The sequence below is a fragment of the Squalius cephalus genome (genome assembly GCF_949319135.1).
Source record: "Squalius cephalus genome assembly, chromosome: 24".
Taxonomy (NCBI): Eukaryota; Metazoa; Chordata; class Actinopteri; order Cypriniformes; family Leuciscidae; genus Squalius; species Squalius cephalus.
This window is the reverse complement of record NC_137145.1, coordinates 11,733,728-11,757,075: the sequence shown is the minus strand read 5'-3', so window position 1 is coordinate 11,757,075 and position 23,348 is coordinate 11,733,728. Positions and strand designations below refer to the sequence as shown.

The 23,348-nt window shown below is 38.1% G+C and overlaps 1 protein-coding gene across 3 annotated transcripts in view; it reads left to right on the top strand.

Annotated features, from left to right (window-relative positions):
- foxo1b (forkhead box O1 b) overlaps positions 1-22,275 on the top strand; it is a 46,533-nt gene extending 24,258 nt beyond the window's left edge. For all 3 annotated transcript variants that reach the window (XM_079860812.1, XM_079860813.1, XM_079860811.1), the window contains 2 exons: positions 17,928-18,119; positions 18,679-22,275. In XM_079860812.1, coding sequence (XP_079716938.1) covers positions 17,928-18,119; positions 18,679-19,836 — 1,350 coding nt within the window. In that variant the 3' untranslated portion in view covers positions 19,837-22,275. The remainder of the gene's footprint in view (positions 1-17,927; positions 18,120-18,678) is intronic.
- The last annotated feature ends 1,073 nt before the right edge of the window (positions 22,276-23,348 follow it).

Here is a 23,348-nt window from a genome sequence, read left to right as displayed (position 1 = left end):
ACATAAGGGGAAGATTTCTAGATTCGCCTGTCTGAGCTTTGATTTTCTCAAAAATACCCAGGGCTTGGTTTACGTCCATCAAAACGTCTAGCCACTGGGGGACCATAGGCAGGCTAGGGGAACTCATATTAAGGTTAAAAAACCTCATAAAGTGAAATTTTCATGCAATGGGACCTTTAACACTAAGTTGTCAACACTTCGGAAAAAAAAAAGAATAATTTGGATACCCAAAAACTTTTTCAGCAACACCGGGTGATCGCGCGACTTTTACAGGCTTTTCCCAAATCACGGAAGTGACCTCGACATCCGGGTTAGCGGGAGCATAAGCCATCAGGCAAGTGTTATTTAAATAAACTCCTGATGTACTTACAAACTTTCCAATGCCTCGTTTTATGAGTACAGAACCTATTTGTACTACTGTAGAAGTTTGGTGCCATTCTGGGCATTATTAGTGGGGTAATTTACGGGATACATCCTTGGATCCATTAACACCTGCACTAAGCCATTTGGCTGATATCTCTAAATAAGCTCTAACTTTAATAATGTTCGGCCAATGGAAAAAAGCTTCTGGGGGGGTGTTTGGCTCGAGGTCATGGTGCAAAGGACCCTAGGTTGAAATTACTCTGAACCATCCCTTTAAAGCACAGCTACACCCTCCAGAACATATATATTCTCTTTGTTCACATTTCTTTCTAAAAATTCTCACACATAGGACTCTCCCTAAATCCAAGAGAGTTCAGAGGCATGCAGGGTCACTAAAGGGCAGCTGAGGGTATTTTGTAGGCCCCACTGTACTCCAGCCTTACTGCACAATCACAGGAGGTGACAACAACTCTCCAGCATTGTGGAGAGAGAGAGGAGAGAAGGAGGAGGAATAGAAGGGGAAGTGGGTTACTAGGGAAAAGCGTCAAACATCCTCCATTCCTGAGCACTGTGCTCATTTCCATCTTCGCGTGTTCCTTAAAGCATTTCCTCTGCGTTCCATGTGTTTACAGAGGGACATCAGCGAAGTTGGCTTGAACCTCTTCATTTTATTGTTTGTATTTGTAACATCAACATTGTGCCATGTTTCTGATACCAAACATCCATGATGTCATGCTTAACAGTCATTTTTGGAACTTTTTCCCCCTCTGTCCCTGTGTTTTTCACTTTTAAAAGCACTAAGACAACATCAGAAAGAATGTGAGATCGTTGATTCAACATTGATTGCTGACACTGAAACTAATTCAATGTTAAATCAGTGATTTAGCAGGACTTGATTTTATCCTAAAAGATTGGATCATGGGTGTGATTATTCCTGGGGTCCTTTGCACCATGACCTCGAGCCAAACACCCCCCCCCAGAAGCTTTTTTTCCCTTGGTCGAACATTATTAAAGTTAGAGCTTATTTAGAGATATTAGTTAGTGGTTAGTGGTGGTAGCATGAGCCATCAGGCAAGTGTTATTTAAATAAACTCCTGATGTACTTACAAACTTTCCAATGCCTCGTTTTATGAGTACAGAACCTATTTGTACTACTGTCGAAGTTTGGTGCCATTCCGGGCATTATTAGTGGGGTAATTTATCAGATACAACCTTGGATCCATTAGCGCCTGCACTTAGCCATTCAGCTGATATCTCTAAATAAGCTCTAACTTTAATAATGTTCGACCAAGGGGAAAAAAAGCTTCTGAGGGGGTGTTTGGCTCGAGGTCATGGTGCAAAGGACCCTAGGTTGAAATTACTCCGAACCATCCCTTTAAGGTTGAGTAAATGATGATCATTTTTCAATTTTCTAACCTAAAAATATTTTAAAAGCATTATTTTCTATGACTCGAAACTTTCCTGTCCCTCTGATATCCCGCTCCTCTTAATAAGGGTCACTGACCTAAGAATTTCTCCAAGAGTTGTCCAGTGCTGCTGTATCCGTGTCTCTCTGTTACAGAGATGCAGAATCTTGAAAAGCCGCTCTCTTTGAGAAAACACTGATGAATGACTTCCCCTGTTTTATTTTCTACCACTAATCATTCTCAGCATTGATTAGACTTCTGAGTCCATGTCCTTCCTGTGTATGTAATTCATGTTCAGAGAATGCCTGCACACGCTCTTCTCCTTTTCCTCTTGTTTCCATTTTCATAAATAGAGAATTATTAGTAGAAATATGTTGTGACTTGAGCATTTTTTGTTGGATTTTTTTTTTTTAATCATCAGAAGTTTGTACCTAAAGTTTGTATTTCTTTTCCTTGTGGAGACATACAGGTATGTTAATATACATTATGCATTTATTATTTGAAATTATTTATATTATATTTTTAAAATAATATTATATTTAAAAAATAATGCAAAGTACAATTGTATATATATATATATATATATATATATATAATGTTTTGGATCCCGCCTACTATCATATTATATCTGCCCCAAAGGGATCTCATTAAAACCATGGCTAAATCAAACATGACCCTTTTCTCTTCCCTCTGTGAGAGCAGTGAAATCCTTTCCTTTAATGAAAAACTTTTGCCACTACTGAAGCTTTGTCATGTTGAGGCCAGTGGCTCTGTTGGAACCTTTGGCTTGAGGTTATTTTTGCACTTTCCTGTAAAAACAGTGCACACGTCTACCACAATGAGTGATGATGCGTTTCCTGCTGAGTGGCTGGAAAATAGCGACATTCCCTCCCTGAAAAAGACACACACACACACTCACCCTGGCCAGGGAGACGGGGGGCACCAGAGTTTGACATCAGAACTCGTCGTCAGCCTGTCTGGTTTATTCCAGAATACAGACTTGACTCTGCTGTACATTATGAAGCAGTTTTACCATCCTCTAAAAGCACATGGAAATTAATGATAATGCTAACTCCCACTGAATCAAATTTTCTAAAACTCAAAAATTAGGTTGAACGTCATGTTTTTAATGGTCAATGCGTAGGCCTGCACAGATTTTTGTGTGCTTTCTTCTTTGCTTTTTTTGCACTGATTGAGCTGAGAGTCATACACACTTATTGGTTGCTGAACGCGTTATCAGATTAACTACAATATTTACTAAATGAAGAGATGGAGGATGAGTAGATTTTTTTGTGAATGATGTGCATGTGATGTTCTGTGGAGATTTTTCTGAGAAACAATTTTCTTCTTGAGGTAATGTAGGACCAGACTTGATTTATCCATGGGATTTGATTAAATCATGAATGTTAGGCAGCGATATGATAATTATAATTACTTTTCCCCACCCACTCGGCTTGGTCACATCAGCAGAAAAGGGAAGTTGTTTTAAGTGCCTGGGAAACTAAATAATTGAAAAATTCAGTTATAAAATAAATGTGAAATCTGGGATATCGCGAAAAATGGGGAATGGATAAAGAAAGATTGGTAATCATATCTGCAAAAGTCCTGATCATTCGGTAACTTTATATTTCACGTTTTCTTTACATAAAATGTGTTTGGTATTGGGGAGGAGAACGAGAGACAGAGGGACAGGAGGAGTGTTATTCTTTACACCGTCTCACAATAACACACACGCCCCTGCAGGCCTCTGGGGGCCATTTGATGGGGGGGGCTCCGCATCCTGTAACACACACATGTACACGTGCAAACGTGCACTCATAACATAAACACAAACGCGCACACACCCACAAAGGCACTTTTGCTCACATATACATGCACACATAGGCCAGGTGCTTGTCTTCAGAGGGTGTTCCCTCAGAAGGGGGTCCCTGTGTTCTGTTTCTCTCTTTCTTTCTCTCTCAGGGGAGTGGATACCGGTGGGCAGAAAGACCCATAATGCTTGGCGCCTTACTGGAAGTATGTGTTTTTCTCAGTGGCTTGTGACATGAAGCGTTACCACACGTGCACTATACCAACTGGCACCGGCAAGGCTTAACGTACGTCTCTCTTTTCTCAAGATTGACATACCATTGAGTGGCAGAAAAGGCCTACATCCGAATTTCTCAAAAGCATTTTTCATTCACCGTGAGGGTTAGAGGAAGTAAGTGGACATTTGTTGATGTGGGAAAGCTGTGATAAAGAGATGAATGTGTGTGAGAGTGTGTTTGAGCACTCTTTTTCTGTTTGCGGGAAAAAAGCCAGAGATGAAAAGAGTGTAGATAAGGCATGCTCACATGACCTTGGCCTGGCTGTGTATGTCCATTCCTCTTCCTCTACAAAGATGTGATGTCACTTCCTGTAAGTATCCTTGGCTTAAAGATTGTTTTATTGAACTGTTGCCTACACACACACATATTCTACATTTCAAAAGTTTGGAGTTGGTAAGATTCTTTGAAAGACCTTTAGGGACTTCCTCTTTTGTAAATCTGGTCTAAAAATAAAGTAATAAAAAATTTTTTTTTAAATGTAAATATGCTGAAAGTTTTCTGTGATGGGTAGGTTTAGGGGTATAGGGTTAGTGTAAGGGGATAAAATATAGTTTGTACAGTATAAAAACCATTACGTCTATGGAATGTCTCCATTTTGATAGCTAAGTAAACGTGTGTGTGTGTGTGTGTACATGTTTATATAACACAAGGAAAACCTGAGATAACCTATATTGTGGGGACCAGCCATCTAGCGGTCCCGAGTATGTGTGTGTGTGTGTTCTGACTTGGTGTGGTACAGTGCAGGGGGTCTCTGTGTGTGTGACACTGGTATGTGAAGCATGCTGGCTCATTGTATTACATTAAGTATGGTTTACTGTAATTACTCCTCCATGGGCCCCAATGTATGCATGCAAACCTGGAAGCTATTTTAAAGTTAGCGAATAAGACATTTAAATGGATTGTTTACCCAAAAATGAAAATTCATATTCTTACCCTTGTTATTTTGAATCTACATGACTGACTTTCTTCAGTGGACCACAAAAGGAATTGTTTTCCAGAATGCCCATGTGTTCTTTTTCCATACAATGAAAGTAAATGGATATTAGGACTGTTGAGCTACAAAAAATGTCAGCAAAGGTCCATTAAAGTAGCACAGTTGCTCACTTATCTTAACTGTGCATTCAAGCATATATTCTATAGATTGTATAATTTCAAGATTTAAAGAAAAAACAGAATGGTGTGACTTTAGATTTGTAAAATTATGCTACATTAGACACACTAGCAGAAAACGAAAACAGCAGAAGGACTGAATGAAAATGCAAATGTACTATCTAGCAGTAGGTGGCACTTATGGAACAACAACGATTTCGTTTCCTTGTTTACCGCTGTACACAAAGCAGCTCTGCGCTTATGAACGCTACTTTATTATTAGACATTATAAGGGGTAAGAGGAAAAGAAAATGACATTGAAACTTTTCTGAAGACAGTCAGTTCCCTTCAGAGATACAGTAATATAAACCCCCACCCTAAATTCAATATGTATACATGTCTTTGAGCATCGTAAACAATGAGCTTGATCAGTATCTGCTAGCGTGTCTGCTCTCCTCTTTGCGTCTGTCTTCAGTGTGTTCTGTCTCTGACCTATGTTAACGTCCTGTTTACAGACTTTGTAATATTTCCACACAAATGGCATTTGATTGGCATTTGGGAAATGATTGCAGTGCAGTTTGTGCGCAAAAATAAAACAAAATAAAACCAAAATAAAACAAGCAAAACCTGGTCGATATCGATTTATGGCCGGTTGACTGATGCATCTCTGTCTTGGTGTGCAGAAAAGAGCTGCATGAACATTCTTCAAAATTTCTAAAAAACTAAGAAAGTCACACAGGTTTGGAACAACATGAGGGTTAGTAAATGATGACAGAATTTCCATTTTAGGATGAACAAGTACTGTAGATCTCAGACCTTTTGTACCTTGACTAGTACAAACCATCTTTGTTTCTGTGCATGTTTTAAGGACAATATGCCAAACCTCTTTGCAGACTCAGTCTTTCCATTTAACCCAAAGCCGAAGGTGAGAGAAAGTAGAGAGAAAGTAGAAGAAATTGAAAAGACTTGAAAGGGCGAAATGAACAGTCAAGCTCATTTAGAGAGTGACAGAGTTCATATCAGGTCAGCCTGTTATTAGAGCAGAATGAAAAAAGAAGCCGCAGCAGGTTGCTCTGGTTTCACGGCCCCCAAAACACACACACATTCTTTCAAAGGCACATATAATTCATTTGAAATGTCACAGTGTGATCTATAATAGAAAATGAAAAGGTGGCATTTGTAAACCAATCAGCCAATCATTTCACTCGAGAAGAGCTGAATCACCTAAACGGGCGTGTGTGTGTGTGTGTGAGAGAGAGTGTTTCATTTCGATCTTTTCTCTTACATGCTTTTTAGTTTTATCTGCCTTTCCTGCCCCTCCCTGAAGCGACCACATGAAATGATAGAACGACAGATCTGAGTTCAACCCAGGTGTTTGCGCTTGTGTGTGAGATTTAGTTCGTAAAGGTGGGACTGGATTAGTTGGGTGGGGTGTGGAAAGCAGTTAGAAAAGCATGATAAACCTCAGCGGGTGTCGAGATGACTGTGACCTCCTACCCTCTTTGTCCCCGTATACATGTGTGCAAACATGTTGGTGGGAAATGCATGTGTGTAACCACTCAAAACACCTCACAGGCTGTTAAAATCACACATGAGATATTTCACTTGTTTCTCCTCTCCTCAGTTGATTCTCCTGGAGAGCGAAGGGAGACTTTTGAGTCTTCAAACTTTACAAAAATCTCACGTGTTTCTTCTCAGATTTACCAATATTTGCAATCAAAAGTCAGAGATTCAAACATTGCTAATCAAGTATGCCCAGATTAGCTGGTAAATCTGGTGGTTGACCTACTGTATGAAGTATTGCTAGTTACGCTAGATAAGAAGCCTGGTTGGATAACCAGCATCCAAAACATACTGTCCAAATTAGTTATTATAGACTACCATTCAAAGGTTTGCTGTCATTTTTTTTTTTTTTTTAAGAAATTTATACTTTCAGCAAAGATGCATTAAATTGACAGTAAAGGCATTTATAATGTTACAAAAGATTTCCATTTAAAATAAAAACTGTTCTGTCATGGCAACTCTCGGGAGATTGGTATGGTAATAGAGATTGGCATTGGAATGGATATGGCAATGTTAATGTATTTGGTTTTGGCTGAATAGATCTGCTACGCTGCTGTAGAACAAGAGACTTGCTACTGCAAATGCATTCATATTAGACACTGCTGTGAGCGTGTAAGACATGATGCTGCTGCTGCACATGTAATGTACATGAATTACCTGTAGCAGATCTATACAGGTGGAGCTGGGGAAGGGGGAGGGTTCTGAAAGCATGCTACAGACTGATAACAGCAAACACTGCCAAGTATTTGATTGATTGAGCAGCATGCTCATTGGCCGCTGATGCAAAAGCAACCAATCAGCTGTGATATGTAGATAATGACATGATTGCTACCAAATAAGTTAAAGTCCTACAGTATCAACCTGCACCATCTAGAGTTTCATGCCAGAACTAGGCTATACTTTTTAACTTTTTGTTCATCAAATGATCCTAAAAAAAATGTCTCATGGTTGCAAAATATTAAGCAGCACAACTGTTTTCAACATTGATAATACGCTTTCCCATCACGTAAATAAATTACATTTTAAAATATTTTCAAATAAATCAACATTATTTTAAATTGCAATAATATTTCACAATATTACTGTTTTTACCTTATTTTTTATCAAATAAATACAGCCTTGGTGAGCTTCAGAGACTTCTTTCAAAGACGTTCATTAAACACAAATATTTTAGGAGAAATATCCGAGACAAAGCTGATACTGTCATAAAAGATAACTCCAATAAGTATGTAAAAGAACAACCTCTAAGTAATAAAAAGTTTCTTTGGGCAAGATTAAAGGGTTCAAAGTGCTAAACGTTTTAGTTTTATTTGAAACTACAGTTAATCAGTCATTTTTCACAATCAGACGACTTAGAATTGTTACTTAGAGCTGCAAAAACATAATTTACTCATTACAGTGACTGATTAATAAACACTGCAATCAGGGACTCTCTTCACACGTCAGATAACACAAAGAAGCGGTTCCTCTTATCAAATTTAACTTCCTGTTTGGCGCAGGGTCTTTGTATCATTTATAAGGGCATTTTACTCCCCAAAGGTCCCGTTGGCGGCCCCTGTTTGGGTCTGGTCTGTGCCCGTGCGGAGCCCTGTGGTCTGGCAGAGCGAGAGGGCAGACGGGGCTCCTATCAGCTTCACGCAGCTTTTCCTGAACGGATGGGCCAAGGAGGGTGACGGGCCTTCTCTCTAACTGCACATGTGGGACTTCAAGTTTTTCTCTTTGTCCCCTTCTCCCTCTCCATCTTTGTTTCACTAACTCAAAATAACTCAGTTGCAAGTATGCATACTAATACAAACATTTACACTCACCTTTGCATATGTTTTTTGACTACTAACCAAAAACAGACTTTGAACAAGCAAGATTAGGGCTCTTTGCAGTTTATGTGTTTATCCCTAACGTTAAGCATGAGCAGTATTGTGCTATTCTTTATAGTATCAGGCAGATTACAGTTCTCAGCACGCAGAGGAACCACGTGTATGTGTGTGTTCACATGTATCTCATTGAGTTCATCTCATCTTTTCCTGTCCCTTCTCTCTGCAACCACATGAAATGAAGGTAAAGTGCAGCCCTGCGTGTTTAATGTAGCTGAAGATTTCTTTAGAAGTGCAGGTGCTTTTGTTACTCCAGTGAGAATATACTCTAGATTACAGTGCTACTGTTTTTCTGCAGTATTGAGAAAATACCTAAAGGTCACTCACTGAAAGGTCTGAAATCTGTTTGCGGTCTGATATTAGATTCAGTTTATGTGTATAGTTTAATTAATTAATTATAATTATCACTTTAATTATAATTAGTATTTTATATTCTTAATTATAATCTATCTGTTGTAGTTTTTCATTAGATATAAATCATTTTAAATATATAAATAGTTAACTAACTAGATTTTTGCTTGTTTTTGAAGAAAATTTGAGTGGTATTCACCCGTGCAAGACACCACCTAAGGTATGGTGGGTTGTTGCCTAAAGCATGTGGTTGCTTCAGTTGGTTTTTGAGTAGTACTGTATGGTTTCTAGGGTGTTCTGGGTGGTTGCTTGGTCCAAATCCAAGAGATCACCTACAAGGTCCTTCCTTCAATGTAAGTCACCTCCCCTCAAAAAGCTGCACGATTTGAGGCATCAATTATGTCTGTAGCATAAACCGTACAAGGCATGTTACACATCATAGTTTAACACCAAACAGATTTATGAAAAAGTAAATTAAAAGTTCACCGAGATAATTTTATTCCTATTCTACAAACTCTGAGAGCAATGCTGCATGCATGTACAGTACACTAATGTCTGGGTGTGTTTGCGTAAATAGGAGGGTAAAAGAACCAACCTTGAGTTTTTCATTCATAACAGGTTCACTGACACGCAAATGTATTTATTCTCTTCTTTTTCACTTCAATGCTAAATATTTACAATGAAGGAGAGAGAGAGATAAAGCGGATGTGCGCAGGAGGAAGTGGTTAGCCCATTGAAGTCTCTTGTCAGGGCTTATCTCTGAGGACCTCTCGCCATTCTCTGTTGAACTTGTGCATTCCACTTGTGTTTATTTCCTCCCACTGAAATCTCGCCCACTGACGCTCTTGTCCAGATCAGAACTTGGGAAAAGCACTTTAGTCATTTCAGGGGTAAAAAAATCTAGATAAACTAGCTGGCCAAATTAGTTGTTGGATGAACATTTTATCTAGATTTGTTTTTGACTAATGCCTAGATACCAGACATAATGAGCCTTGGTGCACACATGGAACCTGCAGGTTTGAGTCCGGGCTTCATCTTGTGCTGATCCCACCTCATCTATTCCCTCAAATAATTTCCTTTCTCAATTGAAAAAGGAAAATGACATTCCTTTCAAACTGTTCGTTTACTGCTTTGTGTGCATATGGCAAGGAGGGAGGTGTAGTATTATGTTTGTTTGTGAACACCAGGCACTCGTCTGTCAGATCGCACCTGGTCTTTGGAAGCGCTGCTTGTTTACTTGGTCTGGCGTTCGTTGTCAAGATGTCATGCCTGACTGGCTGCAGTCAAACAGCTGTGCAGGAGTTGTCCAATCCACTGGCGCCACTGTTTGAATGTGTTCTCAGTAGAGCATTTTACACCACGTCTACACTTCAAGTGCATTGCCCGAGCTAGAGCTCTCCCGTTATTACCGTAACAAAGCAAATGCATAACGTATTCTGAGCGAGTATTGTCTCTTCAGACCCAAATACTGATGAAAAACTGTCCATATCTATATCTCAAAATCAAGAAATTCTTTAGATCTCACACTGGCAACTTTATCTCTTACAATGGGGGCATTATATTTCTTAATTATGACTTTTAAGTCTCACAGTGTTATTTAATATCTCACAGTTGCAACTTTATAGCTCACAGTGACTTGATAGCTGCAATTCAGAGGCTGCATGTGCAGTGTATATATATATATATATATATATATATGTGGTTAAAAGGTTGAATTACATATTAATAAGATAGTAAATAGTTTGTACATTTATTATGCACAGAAATGGACCAAGGTGAACATATTTAGACATGTTGTGAAACCTGTTTTTGTTTTCAGACAGTTGAATATAACTTTCAGAAAAGTCCAGTACAAACGTTACTGCCGCTCATCAACGGTAGCAATCCTCCGTAGGCTAGTCCGAACTTCACGGCCTTCGAAGGCATAGCCTCTGAATTTGGACACAGCTAATGTCTCGCAATGTGACTTAAAATCTCACAGTTGTGACTTTGGGCCTGATTTACTAAACGTGGCAAATTAGCATGAGAGCGCAATTCCAAAAAAGTGCAGATGGGAGTGGAAAGTTCTGGGTGCGTTTCCCAAATCCAACTATGGTCGCAAGTTCCGTCGTTACCAATAGAGTTCAATGGAAATTGTGATCATATTTGGCCAACGATGCTTTTGGGAAACACAACCCTGCGTGTGATCTACTGACTGTGTTCTTTAGTACTGCAAATTAAAGAACACGGATGCAGCCGGATCATTTCCATAATGACCAACGCAATCTACCAAAAGCAGCGCAAATAAGCATCTGTTTTAAGACATGCTTATTTTGGGCGGTAAATAATGGAGCAAATACCTCTAAATTGACTAGCACAAACCTTAGTAAATCACCTTGCGTGATTCATTTAAATAATCTCCTCCCATAAATTTTGTGTCTTAAAGGGAAACTCCAACAAATGCAGAAGGTCATCTGCAAAAATAACTGTGCCCACGCCTTTTCAGTGCTAATTTTTCGCTGCGTGTCTTTAGTAAATCCTGACAGTAGTTTTTAAACACCAAAAGAGGGTTTGTGCTGGCGCATTTATCTCATAAATTGTGAAAATCTCAGTTGCAGGTTGACTTTATATTCCTCAATTTGATTTTCTTATTATAAACTTTATTTTACAATTACCCGTTTAATTTTTTTTCTCCAAGGCAGAAATTAATTAGTTTTACTTAATTAATTACTTAATTGGTTTCTAATGAAGTGATCAGTTTGAAATCTTTGTTCTCTTTGAACATGTGAGAGCGAGTTGGTTTGGTTATGTTGTGAAGGTGATGGCTGATTAATAATGCCTGCTTGTTATTGAGTGGCAGTCGGTGTGTGTGCTGTCTGGGGTGTCAGACAGGATGCAGATGGGGTATCTCGGACTTGTTTATAAATCCCTCAGGAGATCTGACGCATACACGTGCACACACAGACACACACACACTTAAACACAGTGACCACTTAAGCACGGCTTATTGACACCTATCACTTCAGAAATAGCTCTGAGGTATAGAATACAAATGTGTTTTTCACACATGCACACACACACATTACAGTATCCACACACTTATTTGCTACTGCACCTGCTACTACAAGCAAATTTGCTTCTGTTTACCAATTTGTCATATACTGACCTGCAAAAAATTCCCTCTCTTTGAAATGACATTTACTGAATGTGCCAGAAAACCGTTTAATATTTATTTATTTATTTATATGTGATGATGGCTAGAAAAAAAACTGGATTGAATTCAGATTTGATGTCCTGGATTTAGTTTTTTTTATCATTTAATAAATAAATAAATTATAATTCATTTATTAAATATTAATAATAATTATTAATATTTTGTTGCATATGTCATTTTATAGTTTAATTAAAAATTACTATAAATAGCTATAACAATGTAATTTGACAGATGCATTTTTCCCCGATTATGGTTTGATTAACATTTAAACTCAATTTATATTTTTATAAATAAATAAATAATAATTATCGGTTTAATTATAATTATTTTTCATCTTAATTATATTTAATTTATTAAAATATATATATTATAATTTATTATAATATATAAATATTATTATAACACAATATAATTGGAGTGGCATTTGCCAATGCAGATTTTTCTGCTGATGGCTGCATTTCATGGCGATGCTTCGATTATTGATTTCATTTATTCATCGTGGAATTCATTCTGCCTGATAAACCTGTAATGGCCTGAAATAAGATGAGTTTCAGTTTGCACAAACCTGAGCACACTTCCCACCCATCTGTGTAGAAATTGGTGCAATGGTCCACGTTTTTTCATCTTGCACGTCAATTGACTCAAATCTTAACTAAAGGGGATTTTAATGCACACTTTTCTTTACGGTCTCAGATTAGTTGGGGCTATCCCAGATCTGAGTCCAAAGGTCATTGTGTAGCCTTCAAATAGCTTGCGTACCTGTGATAAGAGGGGTAGAGAGAGGTGAAGGCCCCACACCACATAAAGAAGTCACATGTGACCAGAGGTAGGCACCACAGAAACTGCTATTTTTTTCACACGGACTGTGGAGGGAAAATGTGATAATATAGAAAAAGGTTTAATTCACCCTAAATTACAATTCTTTCATTATTCCAACAGTAATCCATGACTTGTTTGCTATTTTCTAATATTTGAAGCTATACAGTATCTCTGTGTGGGGAACAAAATTAAATGAAATACATTTTTGATAATTCGCCTTAGCTCTCAAATATCATTTTTGTGTGCATTTAAACAACATCTAGGATTCACATCCTTGACAGCTGAATTGACGCATTAATGTGTCTGTTTTTGAATGTTTGTAGAAATCTAAAGAGCCTTTTTCTGATTTCTGGGAGAGCAGATATCATGCAGATCTGGCTATTACTAATTTCCTGTACTGTCCATTATAAAGCTGACCTCAGATCAGTAGTCAAAGACTAACTGCAGGCTTGAATCTATTGTAAGGGTATTGAGCAAATAAACAATCATAGCTGAACCCGTTACTGTTCGGGCATCAGCGTCATTTTGTTCTTTTTGAACAAGTGATCTCTAATTTGATTAGAAAACTGTGACACCTTCCTCGTCGCATTCCTGTAGTGACTCACATCCTGCCACCGGGCCTGGTGTGCATGTGCTAAGTTTGTGCACATGTGCTCTAAATGTGATCTGCTACAATGACTTGATGAATTTATGCATGAGTACACTGGGACACGCACAAAATTCTCTTTCTTTCTTTCTTTCTTTCTTTCTTTCTTTCTTTCTTTCTTTCTTTCTTTCTTTCTTTCTTTCTTTCTTTCTTTCTTTCTTTCTTTCTTTCTTTCTTTCTTTCTTTCTTTCTTTCTTTCTTTCTTTCTTTCTTTCGTGTATGGAGTATAGAGTTCAAGAGTTTACATTATTTGAGTACATCAAACTTGGTAATCTGGAAAACCAAAAAAAAGGGTGGAAAATAAATAAAAAATGTGTTTAGAGAAAATGTTTTATGGTTAAGAACAGCTTGTTTTAAATTTGTAAAACATGCATATTTCTCTATCGCCTTATAATCTTTTTTTTAATTGTTGAATTTTGTTCAAATTATGGGGGGAGGGATCGGGAAAGGTCCGCGAGCCGGGACTCGAACTAGGGTCGCCCGAAGCATGATGGCTCTATATGTCGGCGCGCTGTCCACGAGGCTATCGGCGCCAATTTAAAGTTCTTAAAAGCACCTTAAAATCACCTTAAAATCACTAATTCAATAACACTGTTTAATGTAATCTTAACCAATCTCAAAAGGAATATTCCTATTTCATACTGTACATTATAGTGTTTGAATGTTTAAATAGCATTTAACATTTATTTTAATTTGTAGTGTTTTATTTTTTTTTATTTAAAGTAAAAAGTAATTTAATTTACAACAAAATGGTATAGAATTTTAATACCGGCCCTTTTTAATGATTATCAGCCTGAACATAATTATCAGCTAACAGTATCAGACTAAATTTGAATATCCATACATTCCTATTTTTCTTGTGTGCGTGTGTGTGTGTGTGTGTCTGTCTTTCTCTCCCTCACTCTCTCTCAGTCTCCGGGTGGAGCGAGGCTGTGCTGTGGGGGTTCTGTTACAGTGTAGACAGACGCCAGACAGCCCCATACGTTATTACTCTCACTGTGTCTGTATGCAAGGGTCTGTCTGCACTACTGGAGAGCCTGTCCTCCTCTACACACAGGCACAGACACACACAGCGAACTCATCGACCCCATCCCTCTCAGCAGGAAAACATTCCCGCTGACCCGCCTCTACCTCAACACACTCCTCCTGACTCAATCCCTTCTCCCTGCCTCTGTCTCAACTCCTTTACTTTCCATACTGGTACCTCTCTTTCTCATTTTATCTCTATTCCTCCAGCTCTTCCTTTTCCTCTCACTCAGCATCCTTTCTGCGACTCTTTTTTTTTTTTCTCCACCTCTTCCTAGCAGGGCCAGTTGAACGGGTCAGTTGACCTCTAGTAATTACTTGAGTGTTCAAGATCCAGACTGTGTGTATTGCATTCACTCAAATCCGTGCAGTCCACTCTCTTCTCAGATTCTGTGATGTGGAAGCTGTGTTTCCCTTAACTTGACCTCTAATGTCATGACCTTCAGGATCAAAGGTTGGAGGTGACCTCCTGCTGACCTCCCTCTGTGGCTTGAGCCTTTGCTTTCCCTCTTCCTACCAATCTACTTCCTGCTACACAGGAAACGGGACTGTTGATCCTGCCAGTAAAGTGCCACTTGATTTGGTCACTTCCTGTAGGACATTCTTCAATAAAATATTTTACTTAAAATGTACTAATACATCAGGTATAATAACAATCTTCTTTGCATGGACCAGTACAGGCAAACTGCTTCAACTGCTAAGTATAGATCTTTCCACAAAGACTTAGTCCCTTTGAATGTTTTAGAGACACATAATCAATAAGAATATAGCCAGAAACTATTTCCCTTTGAAAGATCCTAAGTGTTTTTACACGTAGAGCAGTGTAGTCTGTATTTAAGATAGAGGTAGCAGTTACAATTACCAGCTTAGGTGTTCTTATTTCCCTTCTGTTTTGTTTTCTCTTGTGGACATTACTTGAATTATACTTAGGCAGGCCTTGTATTTATGTTTTATTTTTTGAAAAAGGATTATAATGTTGGATTATGATGGATGATAGCACGTATTTACTTTTAGATCCGATACCAAGTACCAAGACGCAGATATCTCTATTTCTAAGTGTACTTGTTTTTGTTTTGTTTTCTATTTCGGAGGATAAATTGAGTAATTATAGCCATTTATCATTATTTAAATTTTTTATATTTATTCAGCTCAGGTTTATTGGAAAAATGTGCCTGTGGCGACATTTCTGCTAAATGATAGTATGTTGCACGGTATGGGTATTCACAGACTTCACACTTGGCATGTTTGCTTCGATTAAAACGAACCCTGGTGTGATCGCTTTGTTAGTGCGGTTCATTTGAATAAGTGTGAACGCTGCCACCCGAAGCCTGGTGCGCACCAAACAAGCGAACCAAGACCCCTGAAAAGATGGGTTTCGTTCCGCTTTCAAACGAACTCTGGTGCGGTTCAACTGAAATATGAACGTAACATGGACCAAAGACATGTTAAGTAAACAAGAACAGGGAGATGAGACCCTAAAAAGGACAGAATGCTTATGCATACCTGTTTTTTCTCGTCATAGTCGTGATGTTGCCCAGCGGTACAGGCTTCAGAACCGCATCTTCTCGCAGCAGATCTTTAGTTGTGTGTGTGATGGAGTGATTCCTGATGCTGTTTTGACTCCTTTACACATTTTATATGCTCTTCACGAGTTCTCAGCTGGTCAAAATACTATCTTATGTAGGCTACACACATACAACAAGCGCATTTATCCCAGCACACAGCATTGTTTTAGATGTTTGGTAAGTTCCATTGCAATGCGTCATAAAAGCTGACCAATCAGGTTGTGAACATATTCCTTTAGGTTCGGTGATAAAAATGCCAATCTGAATGCTAAGCGGACCAGAACTAAATGTTTTTTGATCTTTTAGTCCGAACCGGAACCGAACCAACCAAACCGGACTAGAAGTGTGAACACACCCTGTGACGGCAGTTCAGAAATGAATTGTCCGATCAGTGCTGCTAATACGGTTAATGCTCTATTGTGGTAAAAAATAACATACCACCAACTCTAAACCCTACCCTAAACCAAACCAACAGCCTTAACAAAAGCAAATGTGAGATAAAAACACATTTGCTGAATCAACCATACCATTTTAGCTCCAAATCGCAAGTGCAGTGCTGTACCAGGTGAGCTACCAAGCAAGTTTACAACATCAGAAAAGCCATACAAACAGAGGTGGTTATGTGATGCAAGTGTCAAAATGTTTTAGTTTATGAATCTTACACTCTGGTAAAAGTATTTTGAGTTTACAAAGTTTTGTGCAAGGAACCGTGCGAAAATTAATATTTATTAATCGATAATCTTCCTCTGTAATCATAACTTGAAAAGTAATGTTTGAAAAGTTGTTAGTATTTTACTGCCTCTAGTGTTCACGTCAGCTGGAAACTGCAGAGAATTGTATGTATAGGTATATTTTTGGAGTTTTGCAAAAATGTAGGTAGAGTGGAGGCAAGTTTTTTTCAATAAGCCTAGATTGGCTTTATTAGGCCTGAACTGCAAATTATCAGAGTTATTTTTTTCTCCATCATTTATTAATTACAAAACATGATCAATTTGAATCAAACTTTTCATTTTAAAACTTTAATTATTATGATGGCATGGGATCATCAAAGTACCACACAAAACATGTTATCAATTGCAGTTACAAAATTGAGTTTGTCATACCACCCTGCATCCTCAAAACCTGAAGATCTGTCTTGCTAACTCTTTTCCTGTTCATCTCTACTCATCAAGCAGTTCAGGCCCGAAAGATTGCCCTTCATTTCAAAGGTATCAATGATAAGAGTTAAGCTATCAAAATTATTTTAAGCTTTTAAACAGTACTATGGTAGTCTCTCTTCCTGTCTCTTAGTAGGTCTAGGTCTAGTCAGGGAGTGAATGGAAAAACCGAAGAAGACAAAATATCATTAGTGCAGGGTATGTGTGTATACATAGAGTTCAGTGTTAGTCTCCAAAAAGGACATGACTAATACAAAATGTCCTCTGCCAGCTAAATGGCAATTCCTCTACTTTATCGCAAGGCTCTGAAAAGAATGTTTGTACCTACAGTTGTGGTCAAAATTATTGGCACCCCTGGTAAATATGATCAAAGATGGCTGTAAAAATAAATCTGCTTGGTTTATCCTTTTGGTCTTTCATGCAAAATTATATCTGTGATTGGGTACATGTGAATTGGTAACAGATAACAAGGTTGATATCTGTCATTCTTCAAGTTTTATCAATGCATTAAACTGCATTGCATAACTCTTAACCTTTGACAAAAACACATACAAACTCTCACAGCAACTTGTCTGTCAAAATATTGGCTTTTGTCAATCAAAAGTCACTTCTTTTATCTGGAAAATTTGACTGGTTTCATTTCGTTTCATTGTCTCTTATAACACAAAGCAAGATTTAATGACATTGGTTGATTGCAGGTCATTTCCACTTATTTTGATTGGTTTTCAGTCAGACATCTACACTCAAGATTTGCATGTTCTCATCTTGTTCTCTCTCTCTCCCCCTGACAGAACTCAATCAGACACAATCTGTCCTTGCACAGTCGTTTTGTGCGCGTCCAGAATGAAGGAACAGGGAAGAGCTCATGGTGGATGCTGAACCCTGAGGGGGGAAAGAGTGGCAAGTCTCCACGCCGGAGGGCCACTTCCATGGACAACAACAGCAAGTTCACCAAGAGCCGTGGACGAGCTGCCAAGAAAAAGGTCAGTTGAGGAGAAAACAATCTCTGCTTACTCAGTGCAGATTCTCTGTGTGCTAAAATATGAATGTGCTGGTTTAAACTATTGCATGCATAACTAAACATGACATTTCTGTAATCAGTTATTTATTCAGTTATTCAGATGTTTGTACAGTTTATAATCTCAAATAAAAAAGTCTTGTATTTGATTTTAACTCTTTTAAACTCTTGATTTTGTCTTCACTGGATGCGAGGGTCACTTTGCAATGCCTTAAAACTGAATTGTTCACATTTTAATCAATGAAACGGTCAACTCTGGAAATGTCCATTGTGGTACATGCCTTTATTAGATACTTTACTATATTACTATTCCCAAACATTTTAAACTCAAATGTATCTAATCAAGTTCAGTTTAAAATAATGTGTGGCCTCAAACTCAAATCTTGTTTTGGTTAACACTTTGAGATGATAAATAGTTGTGCCACTTCCAGTGTAGACACGGCGAAAGAGTGACTTTTTAGTAATATATATCTGCAGTAATGTGATACAGTTGGTTTTCATGGTTTCTTGTTTTGCGTCTGTAGATGTCATTGCAAGGTGGTCTGGATGGTGGCTCTAACAGTCCTGGTTCTCAGTACCCAAAATGGCTCGGCAGCCCCAACTCCCACAGCAATGACGACTTTGAACCCTGGACCACCTTTCGTACTCGCGCGAGCTCTGACGCCAGCACGCTCAGCGGCCGTCGCTCGCCTACCTTCCTACCTGAGGAGGACGAACCCAGCGAGGTCCACATCGGGTACCCAGGGACCAAACTGGGTGGCCCACTCCCCAGCCTGTCCGAAGTAGCGGGTCACCACGGTTCTGACAACGTGATGATGAACGATCTCTTAGACAACCTCAACCTCATCTCACCCAAAAACAACACCCAGGGCAGCCAAGATCCCCAGACTGCGCTGTCCTCGCCCATGATGCAGGGAAGCCCTGGGTACCCGCCCTACAACTCCCCCAATATGGGTCCTCAGCCCCAGGTCCAGCAGGACTACCGGAAGTGCCTGTATGGACAGGTTGGGGTTGGCGGACTGAGTCCCATCGCCATACCGACTTTATCTGACAGTAAACCAGGAGGCTACGGACCCTTTGTTAGTCAGTACACCTGTGCTGCAGGGATGCTGAAAGAGCTGCTGACAGTAGAAGCCGATCCGAGAGAGAACCTGATGCAGTCTTTAGAGTCAGTGGTTTCTAGTGAAGGACGACGGGTGCTACCCAGCTATGCTAGTCAGGGACAAATGGGACAGGGGGGCAAAATGATTGCACATCCTCACCTGCACGCACACCCACGATCGCTTCATCAGTTGCCCTCGCCAACAATGGGCATGAACGGCTGTGCCCTGTTGCCCCACGGTCATCCTCTTCGCCTAGGTAACATGAAGCCTCAACCACACCTGCCTCATCATCACGTTCAGCTGGGAAGAGGCGGAGGTGAGGCCGGGATGCCGAGTTACACCAATGGCAACGGTTTTCACAGGCACGGACCGGTTCATCACCACCATCACAGCCACCCAGAGCGGCTACCCAGTGACTTGGACGACATGTCGATCGAACAGCTGGAGTGTGACGTAGAAACCGTCCTTCATGACACGCTCATGGACGGCGATGCTCTGGACTTCAACTTCGACCCCATGTGTCAACAGAATTTCCCGCACGGGGTCAAGACCAACACGCATAGCTGGGTATCTGGATAAACACGTACACATTGGCTGTTTTTGAGTTATAATATGAATTAATCATAGCAAATGTGTGTGAATATGAGTGTAAATATGTCACAGACATATAGCAGGTCAATTGACTGTCAGACTGAATGCTGTCGGTCATAGCAAAAGGCTACACGTACAAGAGAGATTTCAAACTTTTTTTCCTTTCCATTTGCAATGATTCAATAATTGGAAGTGTAAAATAAAATAATTACAAGAAAAAAATAATATGAAAGTAGCAATTAAAAACAAACTTTTTAAGCATAAACCTATGGGATCCCATCTTAGCACAAATTTTATTTCCGGTAATTGCGACTATCTTGCTATTGTGACTTCTCACAAATGCGACCTAATTTCTCTTAGTTGTGATTGTATATGTCACAATTCTGATTTTATTTCTCCAAAATCCTGCATTTATTTCTCAGAATTGCAACTTTATATATCTCATAAAAGAGAAAAAAATGACTGACGTGTCATTTTAGTCACTATTACCATATTCTCTCTCTGAAGTGTGTGCATACACCTCATGAACCGTTTACCTCAGCCAGAACTTCTGCAGCCTATCAGCAGAGGCCAGTGAATGGTCACTATTTACTGATTTACAGTACATTGTTTCAGTAGACTCCATGATTGTCGAGAATCATCATAACCTGCTTTTTTGCTTTTGGTTAGTCAGAGTGTAAATACTGAAGCTGGCTAATCATAAATGGTCACATCAAACACTCACAGATTCACATGGCTTTTTTGTATATTTTTGTCTCAGTTTGGCAACGCAGGTCACTAAAATGAATTCAGGACAGAAGTTTGTCATGTCAACTGGAGTGCTGTGTAATGTCTGGTATAGTGCACATTACAGTTATTGTCATTTCAGGGTGCTGAATAAATGCGTTTTGTACAGAGATGTATATTTTTGTTGTACCATTGGGATGGTAAATGAAATGTTTATATTTGTACACTTTCAAGCTTCTTACTGGTCAGTTTGAATGCTCTTCGAAGACCCCTCCCAGTCTTTAAATGTCAAAAATGATTCTTTATTGTGGCCTTGGTTGCTGTTTATATAATATAGTTTTTCTCAAACTGCTGGATGAATTTTTTCATTGAATAAAATAATTTGTACTTTGTGCCTTCCCCTCTTACAAACTGGCTTTTAGGACAAGTATGTGATCATTTTTCATCAATTTCTGAATTTAAAATCATATACACATTTAAAAAAAAAAAATGGTATAATCATCCTGAGATGATCGCAAAGAGTCTTAAAAGGCCATTGATTTTTTTAATGACATGGAAACTAAAGTATAACCCCAAGAAAACTTCATGATATTCATGATAAAAAAATTTTTATGTAAATTAATCATTTTTAACATATTTTTGAAAACATTTTTCTTATAATAATTAAGTTTCTTCTTTTTTGGATATATTTAGAGTAAACGAATCCTTGAACTTTGGAATATAACATTGAAACTGACATTTCTTGGCACAAGATTATAATTTTTTTTATCATCTTGGATATTTATTTGTATATTTATCATTGACTTGTTCAGCATAATGGCAAATTGAACAAATCTAAAATTAGCTATGCTAAAATTCTAGAATCCTCAGTGAAGGTTACCGGAGGTCACATTTAATTTAGACTAATTTTGTGTCTGTCTGGGGGTGTCAGGCTAAAGGCCTCCTTAAAATGTTTCTCAATTTATGTATTTGACAGAAATTCTATGATAATTTAATGTAATTTAAGACTTTTCTCTGTGTTCTTGTGTCATACATACACACACATTCGATGTAACTGTACATCTACAAAATATTTAATGCTTTGAGATTTTCAACATGTGAGAGATTTTCTATCCAAACAGTGAGGTGTACCATGAAGGTTTGTAAATTATAAAGAATATTTTAAACATATATATTTTTAACAGATATAAAACGACTATCTGCATTTTATAGCAATTTTAATTTACTTTAAGTATTAAAAGTATGCTTTGGTTTGTTTGTGTCTTTGTTATCTGATCATACCTGTATATGTTTCACTGACATTGAGTTTCTTTTATCTTTTGACATGTAAATAGCTTTGACATTGTCTTATTTAATAATCACATGTCATTTGTTTTGACTCTAATTTCTTATTATGAATTTGTCTCAAATGTGTTAGTGAAGTTTTTTTTGTATTTGCTGATTCTAATGTTGTTGTCTGACGTGACCTAATTGAGATGGGGAGATGTGTTCCCACTGTAGCCGGTTGTACATTAGAAATATACAGTACACTCATCGTGCAGTCCTTGTCAGAACCATGCTTTTTTTAGACTAGTTCTACATGGAGGAAGTGCCTGATCATATTGTAATGTAATTAAACAGCGATGAAGAATTGATTTTCAGTTAACAAAAGGAAAATTGCAGCTGTTATATGAAGCCATAATTGTATATAAAGGTATGAATATATGAAAAAAATCATTAAGAATCTGTTTTTTGTTGTTTGTGTATTGTGTATTACTATAAGTATGAGTTTGAGTGTAAGTGTGTCTGATATTAATTCAAATATATATATTCAAAAATAATGTAAAATATATTCATATCCATGCTAAGAATAGTTTGACTAACTTAAAATCAGCCAATTAGCTTATTTTATATTCTAGCTTATCATCTTTTAACAAATGTTTGCATTTGTCACCTTCTGACTTTACTAGATTAGAAATATATAAAGGTTCCAAGATTCCAAGCAAATGGAACAGCAATCACCATTACAACAATTACAGTGGTAAACAATTACATTTCTTACAGTAGACAACTTTATCGTTTGAATTCACAGTAAAACAAGAGTAGCCTAGTAAATGACTCTGAGCAACATTCTGCTGTTGATTCACAATAATTTGTAAGAAAATGACCCAGCATCCATTAATGTCATAGTTAATTAATTAGGCTACTACAGGAATTTATTGTAAATAAATCTTTTCTTTTTTTTTTTTAGCGTACTATAGTAGACAGGTTTTTATGTTAATATTACATAGACTAGATGATATTCGTGACAATCGTTATTTTGAGTCGGAACTTCGGTGAATCGGTTGACAGTTGACAAACTGAACAATTCGTTCACAAATCATTTGATCCGGTTCTCGAGTCAATCAAACAAGCCGAAGATATGCCGTCGTCACAAAAAAATGGCTTCAGAAAACTTACAATAGACTTTTGAAACCAATTTTTGATGCGCGAAATATACAGTAGGCCTACCCATTCATTGTTATTGTCACATTAAAAAAAATCCTCCGTTTGAGTTTTAAGGAAAGAAGTCGTAGGCTACAAGCTGAAGGGTGAGTAAACAATGGCAGAATTTTCATTTTTGGGTGAAGTAACTCTTCACCCAAAAACTCTTTATAGATAGAACACTCTTTCATATGAATTATTCTGGTTTAAATAATGTTGGAGAGGGTAAAATAGGAGACAGAGGGGGTCTTTTCTGTGTCCATTGAGTCATTAGCTGATAAACTGGTTAAGTGAAAGGGGAGCACGTTGTC